This window comes from Xiphophorus hellerii, chromosome 13 (assembly GCF_003331165.1).
Source record: "Xiphophorus hellerii strain 12219 chromosome 13, Xiphophorus_hellerii-4.1, whole genome shotgun sequence".
NCBI classification, from domain to species: domain Eukaryota; kingdom Metazoa; phylum Chordata; class Actinopteri; order Cyprinodontiformes; family Poeciliidae; genus Xiphophorus; species Xiphophorus hellerii.
The window spans coordinates 5,016,894-5,032,534 of NC_045684.1; the positions used below are offsets into that span (position 1 = coordinate 5,016,894).

The following is a 15,641-nucleotide window of genomic DNA, read 5'->3' on the forward strand; positions in this document are numbered from 1 at the left end:
TTCCCGCTTCCAGCAGCGTGTGGGCTTTCTTCCCTTGACTTGGATTGTCTTTTTGAACAGAAAGAGAAGTAGTGAGCGTTGTTGATTTTCTGCGCTGTTTTAGAATTGCAGTCTGCCTGTAGTTTGAGCAACGGTAGTGGAGGAACTGAACGAAGCCGTACAGTCCATGTTGGTCAAATTTCCAAATATTGAATTAACATTAGCAACCGCCTTGTTCCATTCAGCACTTCTCTCTTCGCAGCGGAGGATGGTCTTTTACAGCACAGGCTATTTCTAGTAAGCTTCTTGGCATCAAATTGCAGCATTACATACGTCATTGGAAAATGTTAGCAACTGAATAAAATGTAAAACCTCAACACAGTTCACGCCTCCAGGAATCAATTGTTTCTCAACACCTAAGAGTCCAGACCTACAAAGCAAAGTGTAGTACAAGGGACTGGTTTTTCAGGCTAGTTCAGTTTATGTCCTCAACACTTGGACATTGCTGAGATGGGTATCTCCATAAAGCTATAAAACTGTTAGCTGAAAGCCTTACTGATAAAAAAAACCAATACAGACATAAACCAGTGAAATATATCATCATATTTGTTAGTCATGTCTTTTTCAGATTTAAATTTAAGATAATATTTTTACTTGCCCAAAATGACTTTAAATTTTCAAAATTTTTAAATTGGCTCATCAAGAGTTCTGTCATAAATGCTTCAGTGAGTATAAGACTACATTAATGTCAGTCATTTTAACATCAGACTTATTGCAAGACATGAACTTAAACTTTATTTAAGTGCAATATTAACATCACAATAGCCATGGGCCAAAATCACCAAGATGAAAGCACTCCAGGCCAATCAATAAATTAAACCTAAAATATGTTCATACAACAAATTAGAAATTAGGGTCTCTTAATAAAAGAAAAGCTTAGAGTTTTCTAACCTTGTGGATACAATGTTTTCTATTTTGTTGGCTTAGAAAATGTGTTCATGTGGAAATTATTCCAGTGTCCTCCAAGCCAAATTCTGCACTCCTCTGCTGTAATCATTGATAAATTACAGAGATTGATTACGCCCTCTTGAGGACAAATGTGTTTTTGCAGGGACACAGAAAAAGTATTTCGTTTTACTTGGTACTCGAGGCACACTGCTCTGCATGTTTTAGATGTTTCCCTGCTTTGACACACCTGACTTAGATGACTGCAGTTCAACAAAAGCTTTTGAATATATTGAAAGATTGATCTGATTATTATGTTTTTGGTTCAAAATGATCCATTCAAGAAACAAAAGTAGTTTAAACAATAAATAATACTTTAAAAAACCGTTAAAGGATGCAAAAGACTTGAGACTGGGAGGTTGATCTTCCACCAGAAAAGTAATTAATATAAAAAAATTATGACCCCCTGTCCCTGATAAAAAGTTTTATTGATTTCACATTTTACCTCATCCATATAAATATAACTTTTACATGCTAATCTATCTAAAACTATAGTTTATTTATAGTTTTATAAATAAACTATGGTTCCATAGTTTTAAATAGTAAGTTGTATATACATTACTGTCAATGTCAGTATTATTATTATTAAGTGAAAAATGCTTTTGGGTAACGCACTTTTTCATACCCATTTCAGTTGTAACCTGAATATATACGTAGTTTGGAGCTAGATCTTTAGCGTGCTAACTAAATATTTAGATTGTAACTTAAATACTTTATTAGAAATTCTATTTACCAATGTATGGATATCACATTGAAAATATGACTTTGAAAAATGAACACCCCTCTTTATCTTATGACAGACTAAACAACTCCAATTATTGCTATGGATTTTTGACTAACATTACAATCAACAGAACATACAAGATTGCATCTTTTTGGGGGGGAAATATGGCTAGGTTAAACAAATTAAAAGTATAAAATATGTCAATAGCAATAATTATATATAGTAAGGTATTTAAGTACCACTGAAAGCAGCAATTTCCAGCATCAGAAGTGCAAAATTATATTTATTGTATATACAAAGCAAAAGTAACTGACGAAAAACAAAACGTTCTACTGACTCCATATTTTACCTCCTCCATATAAATAGAAAACATAAATCAGGATCATTTTTACATACAATAGAAAAAGGAGCACAGATGCTGCTTCCCATACTTCATGCTGCCAAAGGGATAATCACTGCAAAATGTTAGGGTTTAAGTTGCAGTTTTTTTCATACATAGAAAGAAAGTCATAGAAAAAAACAACAACCTCTTTTCCTTATGTTTTATTATTTAAAGAAAGTTAAAGACCAATATTCTAAAGAAATAGTGAAATGTAGAGCAAAGTAAGACAAGTATGTCTATGACTTAACTATCCCATGTTAACCTCACAAAATAGCTCAAGCTTGTACAGGCAAAAAGCAGAAATGTTGGAAATACACAAATATAAACTGTAAAACATCTGCCTGGCTTACAAGTACCTCAGTAAAAAAAATGACACAAAAAACTTGACTCTTGGTCAGATCCCTGCGCTTTGGCATAGTGAAGATGAGAAACAAAGCAGGTGGGGGAACATACACTACATTACAAGCATTCCTAGTCCATAACCCAGAACATGAACAATTAGATAAAGTAAATGGCTGTCAATTATGTACAACTAGATATATAAAAATATAAATATCAACCGTGCACTCCAAAAGCAGAAATGTTGGAAATTTATGAAAAGAAACTGTAAAACATCTCTGACTTACAAGAACGTTGGTACAGCAATTGATTAAAAAAAAATTGATTTACCTGCCCACTTTTTTTTTAACTATTTGTTTTTTATCACCCTGCAAGGGGTCTTTTTGTGGGCTCTAGTGTCCCTTTTTCAAAGTAGGCTGACAGGAAAGGGGGAAGGACATGCGGTAAACGTTGTCGGGTCCGGGAGTCGAACCCACGACAGCCGCGTCGAGGCCACGTTGCCTCTGAATGTGGGTCGCGTTCACCCCTCCGCCACCACGGCACGCCCTACCTATCCACTTTTACTGATACAGCTTCAGGTGTGTACTACCACTTTAAAAGCAAATCTTCCCAATAAGGAAGAAGTAGAGGTAAGAAAGGTCTGATTGGTTAAGAGAAAAAAAGGAACAATAAAATATTGTTCCTTTTTTTACCTTTTGCTTTGTATAGGAACAACAATCTGTGAATCTAAAACTTTCTGTTGTCAGCGCTACTACACTGACAGAGGTGGCCAAGCTGCAAAATGCTGAATGAAATGAAAATCTATCTGAAGGAAACATCTTCTAATGCCATTTGGTACCATCATCCACAGATGCAATTCAAAACGGATATTCTAAACAATGTGAAGCAGCAAGTTAACTAAGTAAGACTTGTGCAAAGTGCAGCAATTTGTAAACAATTTTTCATTTTATCTTGTTTAATAAACGTTTGTAAGCGCAACAGTTTTTATTTTATTTTTATTTTTTGTTGCTTGTTTTTCAAATCCTCAATGGCAGGAGGAACTTACAGTATTGATATAAGACTGTAAGTATTTTTTGAATTTATATCTTATTCAAGCTGCTACTTCCTCTGTAGACTAAGACATTAGAGATGCTGTTCTGTCACACTTCTGAAGAACAGTTTCTTCTCGATGGTTATGTTTGTGGGCTGTCAGGCTTTGTATTAGAACTTCAATTATCTCTTTATGCAGATGGCTTGGTAGAGTACATCTCTGATTCCGACAGCTTTGTCTTAGTAATTTTATCATTCTTCTAATCTTTACATAACGATTCATTCTATAAAGTTTATTTCTCTAAATGTGAATTGTTTCCAGTTAATTCCATGAATATATAATATGACTAAAACGGATGCATCGGATGCAATTTACCAATTATTCAAAACTAATTAGCAAATGAAGCAAAATTAGCAAAGTGAAGAACAAAATCACAGTTGAACAGTTATAAGTACTTCATTTACTTCAATGTTCTTTGTATAAATTTAAACCAGCATATGGGGTAAGTCAGAAAAGTGTTAATGGGTGTCAGTTTGTTTTAAAATATTTAAACTCTTCAGTTTTCTGCTTTTTATGTATTTTCTTGGCTTTTTCTCCAATAATTTTAAACACAAACTATTGAGATGGTTGTTGTTTTAAACACATAATTTCATGCCCCCTTGAATCTTTTCGTCCTGCATGTGGTACAGTACATATTTCTGGGTCAAATTGCTGTGGATTAACTTCCAATAACATTACTGTAGATCTTGGAATGACAGTGCTCTGTCAGATGTGTTTCAATGCTGTTGAGCTTGCGCTGTAGTTTCTCACTAGCAGTAGCTTCTCCTGCTTTATTCACTATGTCCGGAAGCTGCTGAATTTGTGCCGCTGTGGCGGAAGACACCCAACTGCAAATGCGTGAATGGAGTTCTGAGAAGTTGAGCTCCAGGGACTCTCTTGGTTTCTTGCCTTCCTCAGATGGGAGCCTGAGTACAATTCGTCGCAGTCGTTTGATGTTCATTTTGTGGTGAATGAAAAAAGATGGGATGATTTCTTTAAGGTATTCAGCTCCATCTGAAAGGAAACATGTTGTTAGAACTACTTATAGCAAAAAAAAAATAGCTCCACTGAGAACATTCTTAAAAACGGATAAACAGTCAAGATGGAAATTCCAATATTAATAAAACATCAATGTCAATTTCATGTGAATGATCTGTCAGATTTTCTTTTCCTTGATTCAGTCATTGTTAAAACACCTGCTGCTTAAACTTTGTTTTTCCTTTTTTTTTCTTTTGGTTTTACCTTTGAGCTGTTGACAGTTTGCACACACACTGTCATGCCAGGAAGATCCTCTCAGCACTAACTGCAGCCCTGCATCGCTGCAGCTCTTGTGTTGTGTGCAGTTATGATGGGTGGAGGAAATGTCAGAGAAGGTGTCTTCAGAGCAGACGCTGCACACTGTGTCTCTCTCGGCTGTACCTGCAAATGAGTCATTGTTTCCCTGTTTATTACAAATAAATAGTTTAAGCAGTATCAAAACATATGTTTATTACATTATAATATTAATATTAATTTATTTATCATTTGCATTTCCATTAATCAAACTTCATGTGTTTGAAATGGAAATGTCTTTAAATGAATAATTAAGGAGGCCATAAATATGAAACAGAGAGCCTTTAACAGAATTCAGGAAAAATGATCACACATTGCCTCGTTTGTGAATAAGAGAAGCACACTGGAAGTGCAGTTGCAATACTTTGCCTCAGTGAGGCAGCATCACACAATGTGAACAAGAAAACTTTCATTCTTCATTTTACGATTAAGTTCAGTTACTTTATATATTGAAGGAAGAATGGAATCTCCTTCTATAAACAGCCAAAGGCGACAGCTGTAAAATCTGCACCATTGTGGGAATCCTGAATAATAATTTGACATGCTTTATGTTCTGCATGGTTCTGCAATCCAGCCCCCTATCAATTAAAATATTCTTCTGGTTAGCTGCGCTTTGAAACAGTGGCTGAGAGTTGAAAACATAGAGATTGATCACTTGTTCAAATGAACAAAATAGGAATTTAAAAATATCACACTTGCAACTGCTATTAACAGCCTTCAACATGTTTCTTTCACACATATTGTGTGTGATTTGGCTTGCAACTACACAAAGTGAAATCAGTGTATTTTGTTGCCCCAAATTATTATTGGAACCACCTGGCCGCCCTGTATTTGCATACATTTTGCAGGAGAACTCGGACATTCTCAGAGGTGGCTGTACCTTTGGTGAGCACTCCCTGCCCAGAGGGACACTCGCTGTGTCGGACGCACATGTCGTAGTCTTGATGGTAGAAGTAACCCTCTTTACACTCGCACTGACAATCGCTGTTTACGGTGCACCCCTTCTTAACCACCTGGTTCCGCCCGCAGACTCCGCAGCGTAAACATCTCCCCATGTAGTTCCAGAGCTCCGTGAAGGAGTCCTGTGGACACGGAGCGCACTCGCTCTCTTTGATGGAGGAGCAGCTGGCGCGCAGAAATGTTCCCGGCGGGCAGCGGTCACACTGCAGAGGGTTGCCGGTGATCGGGTCGGTGACTTTGTAGGTCAGCGTGGAGGTGGCGCCGTGCACCAGCCAGGAGCGCACAGAGAGGAGGATGAGCAGCTCCGTTGAGAGGGTTAAATAATTCTGGAAGAAAGAAACAAAACATCAAAAGCAAAATTAAGCAAAACGGATAGCATGGGAAATACGATCAAAACACATTTCAGCCGATTTTCGAATGATAATAATCAAGTAGTAAATTGTCCTTGTGAGCCTGTTTTCTAGAATCGCTCACAGAAAACATGCGAGACAAGCCTCTCAGTTTCAGTCTCCACCTACCATAATGAAGATTGTCGGTGGAGATGACCCTCCTGGGTCTCCTATTTATCTAGCCTGACAACGTGACGCACAGCATCCTAATGTACTGAAACCATCAACAGGTGATTCACGTCGACACTAAAGTGAATTTGTGCCAGTCAATTACTCGAGTTTTGTTTGTCTGAATCTTTTTTTCCCCCTCTGAGTATCTGCTTCCACCCAGTTCAGGGAAAAGGCAGTAGAGAGATGCTTTCAGGAATTTAGAATTTGTTATCAAACTGTTCCTGGCACTTCTGTTTTTTCTTCATTCAAAATCCTTCATATAAGTTTAGATGTATTTTGTAATAAAAAGTAAAAGGTTTTACTTTTTCTTTTTAAAAGTAAAAGCTCATGGTAACTCCAAGCGTTATCTATCATGTTGCATAAAAAACATATTGTCATATTGTTTCATATATGAGTTCATTAAATAACTTTAGAATTGATTTTTTTTTTTAAGCTGGATCAGTCAGAGTCAAATACTTTCTAAGAGCTTATTCATCTTATACAGCATGAACAGTCGTATTGGAGTCTACAGCTAAAAGAAGCAATGTTTAGTGTTTAAAAGTAACAGGGATTTAGATGTTGGTTTAAGTTGAATTTATTGCTACAGGCTAGGGGTGGGCATTTATTATATCATTTGTTATTTACTCTGATAAATTTCTTATAATAATTTTGACTTATTGTTGTCCGGATAAATTCCACTGATGTTTAACCTCCACCAAAACTGTCCCTATTGTCAAGATTGTTCATTTTAATATTTTCTCCACTGTTTTTTTCAATGAGAGTATCAATAAATACAAATACATTTGAAAATATGATCAAATGCAGTTACTATTAATATTTTAACAAATAGTGTAAATATTCTATAATCTCTGAAATCAAATAATAATAATAATAAAAAAAACAACACTTAACATCCTTTTACACTTCAGTAATTTGGCATGATACAAATAAAACCTTATTTTATTTGAATACTAAAATAATATTTAACCCTCCTGTTTTGTTCGTTTCTGAGGTACAGCAATAATGTTCCTGGGTCAATTCACACAAGTTTCATGCAGAAAAAATAGTTCCAACTATTTAAAAAAAATGTGTTTAAACTTTATAACGGGTCAATTTGACTCGCAACATAACAGGAGGGTTAAGCACACAACTATTACCTTGTAGTTGTTGTTCTGTCCCTCTCTAGAGTGAACCTTGAGTTTTACACATCTGAGAAAGGAAAAAAACGCTGTCCAACCCAAACAGACTGTATGAAAAAGTAATGGCACAGCACAGATATTTAGAGTCCAGACTTTGACTTGGCCATTACAAAACTTTCATATTGTTTTATGGAGCCATTCAGAGATGGATTTACGTGTGTAAGACCCAAATGACCTTTTGGTGAAAAACAGGGAAAGCTGGGGCAATTTCTTCATCTGTTAATGCTAGTGAGCATAATTCAAGATTCTGTTAATTACCACCCCATCAGTTTGAAGTTGTCTTTCTTAAAGGTTGTTCATTATTTTCCTGTTGTAATGGAGTGTACAACTTCTGAGAAGTTTTACTTTTGTCTGATTAATGGACTGAATATTTTGCCAAACGTTCTGGGGACCATCAAGATCTTCTTGTCAAATTATGAGTCCTTGTGTTCTCTTTGGTCAACAGCGGTTTTCATCTTGGAACTTTCCCATTGATGCCGTCTTTGCTCAGTCTTTGTAAAAAGGGTTTCACTGAAATAGTGCATTTTCTCTGAATTATTTTCTTTTCTTTATGGAAAACCAAGGTTATGAGTGCTGTGGTGTTTGTGGTGAGGATGGACGTGGTCAGACCCAAGATGAAGTGCAAAATTACAATTTTAATGGTGATAAAGTTCGGAGACACAGGTAGGCACAGGGACTTCACACCACTAATGACAAAGATCCAATAGGGAGCTGCTGACGCAGGTGGGGTTAAATATACAAGAGAGTAATCAGGGAAAACAGGAGACAGCCTGGGACAATCAAGGCGCAGACAAGACACACAGGAAGAACTAAACTAGAAACACACACAAAAATCCATCCCCTCACAAAGAGCTAATGGAAAAGTCATTGATTTCTGATCAATGACTTTTCTGGGATTTTTTTCAATATGCATATGCACTGGGCAGGAAATAACTTTATTATATTGATGTGTTGATGTTATTACTAATGCACTAAATACCAAAGATAGAATCCACAAAAATATTTTCATGTTGCAACATGAATAGTTCATGGCAGGCAGAGACGTTTGCTTTCAGGTACTAAAAAAAAAAAAAGAAAAGAACTAATCTTAAGTTATGTAATTATTTTTGGCCTCCAGGTTAAAATGTGCTCTACTTCCTGAATTCCACCATGCAACACACATAGACAATTTCACACGTTTCAGTTTCAGTGAGCATAAATGCTCTAAAAAAATAAATCTGTTGAGGAAAACACTGTCATCCGGGCAGATTGTATGTGGATTCATTCCTCTCACCACCTCTGGTTACGCTTTGTCTTTTTTTAAATTATATTTCAGTAATTATTGATTGTTAATGATCATCTGCTTCACAGTTTTGATTAAATTAACATCTCAGACACCTGCAACCCAGCTCTCTTCCCCAAAACGAATTCACTATGACCTACATCCTTTCCAACATTAGTTAGTGCTGTGTATGCTTTTAGAATTTCTGCGTAGTCACTTATTATTTGCAATTGGAATTACTTTGTGCGTTTTACAGAAATTATTTGCATTTGCATGATACAAAGTAGTAAAACATCTGAAAAATATTCAGAACTCACTCCTTTCATAGGGTATTAAATGCTTTCAGAGCACAAGAAAACACAACAAAAAAGATTAAATGAACAAATAAGTTGGATATAGCCTCCAACTGTTAGTTAGTTGGGGGTCAAAGAAAAAGGACCATTGCGTATAATGGTTGACAGATTTAGACCTTAACATTTAATAATTTATTGCAAAAACTATTTAAAAGCAACATCAAAGACTGGAAGGCAGCCAGTCGTGCAAATATAAACCTGCCAAGGCACTAAGCAAGAGTATTAATACCTGCTGAACTTTTCCATCTTTTATCACATGACAGTCCCAAACTTCAAATTGGAATTGATATTTTTTCCAACTGATTAGCACAAAAATAGTGTATGACTGCAAAAGATATGAAAATTGTTTCACAAAAACATGGAAAAATTTGGAGCACTTGGTGGCGGTTTGTGATATGGATGACATGGGCAACTGCTCAGGGCAGTATCTTGTGGGGGTGGCATTCAACAATTTACCTCTCGAGTAAGTTGTTGAATTTGAGTATAAATAAACGGCTTTTTAAAGCTGGAGAGGTTTGATGAATGAGTGGTAGTGGAAAAAAAGGTTGTAAAATTCTTATAACTGGTTCTGAACTTGTCAAAGAGCACATCATGTAATTTCATCATGTAAAAATGAAAAGAGAATGATACAAGTGGAAATTTACCAAGACATGGCAGTCCACGCAAATTCACATGGAAAAGTAATGAGCCTTATTCAGCGATGCATTCAAGAGCTCCAAGATAACTCTGGAGAAACTGCAGAGATCCACAGCTTATGAGGGAGTAATGTATTCCACACATTTAACCTTAATAAAAATAGGCAGAAAGAAGATTGTTCTTGAAGTGCACCCATAAAGACACCAATTAAAATTGTCTCAAGCCATCTAAGTGAAACAGCAATTGTAAGGAACAAGGTCCACTCATGAAACTTTCTATCCAACATATAAAATGTCATCAGTGTCAAAAAAAAAACAAAAAACAAAGAGACTAACAATGCCAGGCCCTGAAAACTTATTGCCACCATTACACCATGATAAGGTCAGCCTCATGCTGTAGTAGGGGGTTCGTTTTTCAGCAGTCACAATGACACAAGTTATCATTAGTTACAATAACACAGAGATGTCATTATGGTATTATCCTATGGTATAGAGCGGTGGTCCCCAACCCCCGGTCCGTGGACTAATTGGTACAGGGCAACACAAGAAATAATTAAATATTTCCTTTTTATGTATTATTTGAGTCTGTAGGATCTTTTATTTTGAAAATCCTTTAACCTAATTCTCTCGGTTACGTTTTGGTGCCAGCATTGAGAACCACAAGCAGCAAAATGAGTAAGAAACAGATCAGATGTCTTTGGAAAGTTTTGTATTTCATTATAACAAGAACATTTGTTATAACAAATTTTAAAAATGTGTTCTTCTGACAGTTTACGACTTCCTAAAGGGGCTCCCTCTAACTCTTTTTCTTGAAACTCGACATCCAAGCATCCTGTGAGGTGTGCCTGTTTAACTTTATGACCTTTCTAATTTCAGCCCCATGACACAAGAACATATTTTTCGTGTTAACAAGATACAAATGTCATTATAATGAGACGCAAAACGTATTATGTGCAAAACTAACCTGTTAAATAAAAAGGTTTACTATTAATAGAAAGATGTTAAATGATTTTGACAGTCGTTAAAAGAGGCATTTTGCATTTAATAGGGCAAAACTACTTGTACAATTGGTTGTGAGGAGTTACATTGTTCATGTTCTATTCCATTATTGCAAAAAGGTGCTAGTTCGTACATTTTGCCAACAAACCTATTGGTATTAAGGCTGAATATTTGTCACGTCAACTGTGTAAAACAAAATTGTGCTTCTACAAATAATATATTTTTTTCCTCCAGATGATAGGAGCTCAAACAAAATTTGTAATGGGAGCCACATCTCTTGATGCCAAAGCAGATTCTCCTCCAGAAGAACCGATTATCTAGCATAAATGATCAAGGATGTCAATGACTTAAGACACGAGATAAGTGATTTTACATCGAACAGCTGATTTTACATTTAAAAAGCTTTAAAAGAAATGTGAAAGCTCATTATTTTGACATTTCTCAGTAATATACTGGAGCTTCATATTTGACTGTTTGAAGAAATGAGGGGGGAATAATGTATGCTGCACAAGTGATGTGACTTGTTTACCAGTGTGGCATTTAAACATAAATCAGGTGTCATAGTAAACAATCTGAAACACAAAAGGAGAGAAATTATGAGTTGTAAAATTTTATTTTGCCAAAGAATTACTCTCAGTGCGTTCATTTTGTTAAACAAAGCTGAAATTGAAGGTTAGATAGATTTATCTTACCTTGAAGAATGACACTTTTCCTTCCATCTTACAAAAAGGCCAGTAATTGTTTCCTTTAGAATATCCTTTAGATAGTCAGTAGAGCATAAGATAATGTTTATTTGACTAGCTATAAAAAGACACAAGCAGAAAAGAAAGAAAATCCCAACAACGATTCTGTAAAAGTAACCAGTGTGGACAGTCACTTCCCACGGAGCAAATGTTCAGATTTAATGGAGGCTTGGTTCAAAAACTACACACTTCCCAAATTTTATGGTGCCTCAAATAACTGAAAACATGTGAACAAACATGTTTCAGGAGAATCCTATATAAATAAATGTAAACTTATTTGAGAACCATGTGAACATGATTTTAATTTCAAGTCTGGATTAAGAAAAAGTCTTGCTTTACATGTAAAACAATATGTTTACAAAGTTATAGGTCTTGACAGTGGCTGGTTTTACAGGAATGGTACATTACAATGTCTGTGTAGAGCTTGCTGGCCCATGTTACTGGGCTTAAATCATGCTGTATTGTACTCGAAAACAGATTCTCAAAACATAGCAGTGACTTTGACGTAAGATTAAATAAATTAAAAAATTGAAAGTTAAATAAATAAAGTTACTTGGATATTTACTTTTAGTTAACAGCTGACATTAAAACGTTCATCTACATGTTTTTGTGTGTTTCTGATTTAACTGGTCACTGTTTTCTTTTAATTGCAGCTGTGGGGCGCGTCTTCATCATCAGCAGTTCTGGAACTGGTCGACTACTGGCTGAATAAAAGTCCAGTCCTGTGATCCACTCAACATCTCTGACCCTTGACTGGTGAAACCAGATGTGATCTTCCACCCACAAGGATTCATCTTCTGTGCTCTGTTAATACAAGGAAAAAGGGATGAATAAAACCAAACAGGTTGACAGTCCTATTCAGAGGTGTACATTAACTCATTATGACAAAATGTGTCATATTAGTTGTTGACTTTTAATGATTAATTTAATCTATTTTTTACCTGGTAAAGAAAAGACCTATAAATTGTACATACAGGCTCAAATATCTAGATACACCTTAATAATGTTTGGTCATTTATTTGTCCCATAGCAAGCTACACCTTCCACCTTTAATTCTTAAGCCACCATCAAGCTTCTGGGATCATTCCTCCCTGGATATTTCATCACCCTTATAAGAAATACTAGAACTCATTCAAACACGTTTCCTGGGACATACCACAACTTTATATACCTCATCTATGCTTTTAAAATGTGAATGTCATCTTGTTTCCTCTCAAAAACTAGTTTCAGTATGTATTTAGGATCAATATCTGTTTAGTACACCTAGATGTGCCAAACTACCAACTGGCCCAAATGCCACCTTTAGTTAAAAGGACATTATTTTTTACATTTAAGACCAACCTTGGCTCAAAGCTATTGTAAATCAAATCAAATTTTATTTGATTTTAATACAGTTTTCAGTAAAATGTTATTTTACTGGTTTGATAAGATAAAAATTGATGAAGTCAATGTGAAGTTTTCAAACATCAGAACACTGCTTAGCTTATTTCACTGACAGTGATATTAGAGCATTACATGAAGTGGATGGAATCATTCTCAAACTAGGCTTCCTAATTGGGTTGAAATACAAATAAAAATTGGCATTACCATCAATAGGATAGTAATCCCAAACACACAAAAAAATACCAACCTTTTGGAATGGCCTTACCAAGATTCCAACCTCAATCCAGGCAACCAATTAATTCAAATGAATTTTACAATTCTGCTGAGAAGAATGGTCAAATATTGACCTAAATATATGCCAGATGCTTATTGCACCTCAATAACTTATGATTGAGGTGCACCTTAGTTAAACACAGTTAAGTTGTCAGTGGAAATTCGGAAGAGGCTGCATGTTAATGTGTTGTGTCGTTGTCCCACTCTCTATTTTTCTATTTAAAAAAAAAAATCTAATTCTGTTTTTTACAAAAAAGTTGGTATTCAGGTGCGAATTGAAACAAATAGCAGAAATGATGGCAACATCTAGACAATGAAGCCAGGATCAGAATTCTACAAAAAGCTCACTTTGATTTTTGCTTATTCAAAACGAGGAAAGCCAGAGTTAAATGTTATGTCTTTGAAAACAATGTACTCCCTCTAAGTTAGCATGCGATGTTGCTGTTATTTCTTTGTCATCTTTCCTCCTCCGCAGTTTCAGCATTCAGTAAAAAAAACATTACACAATGTGGGAAGACGACTCTTTGTTTAGGACCAATGGGAAGCATTTTCACCTAAGGTGTTTTACCAAGTAACAGCTTGTGCACATTTTTTTGTTTTGGGGTTTTGTTTGTTGACTTTGGCTTTCACGGTTTAGTTAAACATCAAAATGGATAGCAATAAAGTTCTGGTTTCCTTGTCTGGCCCAGTGGGTGCTTTTAGACTAAAGAAGCCTGCAAACAGAAAGGAAACCAGAATACAGTGAATATGTAGTTAAAGCAGTGATATGTCCTCAAGGGCCAGGCTGCAATTTTAGATGTCTCACTGCTTCAGCACACCTGGCTTCAATATAAGCTCATTGGCAGAGTTCTGTAGAACTTGACTGCATGCTTGTGCGGCAGTTTCACTGTTAAATTCAAGTGTGTGGGACAAGAGACATGCAAAAGTTTCAGGCCTCTACATGCATTTTTGGACCACTGAACACTGTGGATTTAGTCTTACTTTGCATCTTTCCTCGTTGTCAGCTCTGTGGGGAAGGAGGAAAGACACAGTCTGGAGTTCCCCACCACAAGCGCTCACTGGCTGTCCTGCATTCTTGCAGCTTGTTAACACCACAAAGTAATGTGTGGGAATAGATATGTTGGTCCCAGGTACAAACCTAGAGTCACACAGAAAAATATTCAGCTATTACACCAACCACTTCTTTGGTTTCATAGAGATTCACAGCCAGAAAAGTTCTTCCAGTTCATCTTGAATCATATTACTGATCAAATTCAAGTTAATCAGAGGATCCTTTTGAAGCCTCCTAGGGTTTATATGATACTTACCACAGATTTAGAGAAACTTGTTGATAAGCATGTCATTAGATACCAAATCCAGCACAAACAAGATTGCTAAGACTGATTTACTTAAACAGTTACCTCAGTACTGATGGAAATGAAAAAAATAGAATGTGATTGTATCTACATAAGACATACTACAGATTCTTTGGTCATATTTAGCTGTAAACATTAAAGAAAACACCAGAATCATTTCAAAAGGACTCTCATGTTGTTCAAGGCCAGCATAATTCCTATCCGTGTGAATGCATACCACATTTCATCTGATCAAACCCATGACGGCACAGCTGGCTGGTTTCATGACAAACAGTCCAATATAAAAGTGCATTTTCGTCTGCATTTGGAACATTCTGTTCCCCAAATCAATTTATTTTATTTAATCATTTTCAAGTAAATGAGACATGTTTTACAAATATGTCATTGCAATAAAAAATAAGAAAAAAAGCAGGGGTTTTCAGTTTAGTACAGCTTTAAAACTGATTTAAGATGATACACCCAATTACAGAAATGACACTTACTGCTGTATCTGCTCTGTAGTGTCATATCGGCCATCATAATTGTAATCAAAGACTGGTCCAGTCACCACATTAATGCCATTGTATATGGAAGCATATTTCTTTAGCAAAGTGTTGTGGAGGTAATCCCAAATCCCTGAGAAAAAAAGAACATGTTCAAATAAACGCAAGTAAAGTGGATATAAAGTCTTTTGTCAATTGCCTGGGTTTTGTGAGGTAAAAAATGAGCCGAGATTAATTAGGGTGTTTTCACACATGATAATTTGGGAGACTCAGTTTGATTGGGGACGAAAATTGTTCTTTAGTTCATACATGCCCTCAATCACAAACTAAAGGTCAACTTTTCTTTTTTTTCATCATATTCTATCCAACCTTTTTGACTCAAAATTACTTTCTGAGTGCCAAGAAGCCAACAGACTTATTTTCACGAGTGGAGAATTACGGCTTTCACTATAATTGTCACATTAAAGGCAGAAAAAATTGAGAAATACTTTCTTTTTTAATTTTTTATAATCACCAAACCCTGGCAATTTAACAAGGTTTTGTAGACTTTGACGTGTAGAGTAAAAACTAACTTAATATAATGCTTTTAGAAGAAAACCTGTTATTTCTGGCTTAGAAGAGATAAACCC

General features: G+C 35.7%; 1 protein-coding gene across 3 annotated transcripts in view; it reads right to left on the reverse strand.

Moving 5' to 3' along the window:
- Window positions 1–3,427: 3,427 nt before the first annotated feature.
- The window catches only part of LOC116730663 (venom phosphodiesterase 2), a 39,553-nt gene continuing 27,339 nt past the window's right edge, over window positions 3,428–15,641 (reverse strand). For 2 of the 3 annotated variants that reach the window (XM_032580022.1, XM_032580023.1), the window contains exons 22-24: window positions 15,013–15,145; window positions 14,157–14,313; window positions 11,371–12,323 (exon numbers count right to left, since the gene is read on the reverse strand). In XM_032580022.1, the coding sequence (XP_032435913.1) occupies window positions 12,150–12,323; window positions 14,157–14,313; window positions 15,013–15,145 (464 nt within the window). In that variant the 3' untranslated portion in view covers window positions 11,371–12,149. Of the gene's footprint in view, window positions 4,513–4,740; window positions 4,918–5,710; window positions 6,117–11,370; window positions 12,324–14,156; window positions 14,314–15,012; window positions 15,146–15,641 lie in introns of those variants that run through there. The other variant, XM_032580024.1, reaches the window with a different exon arrangement.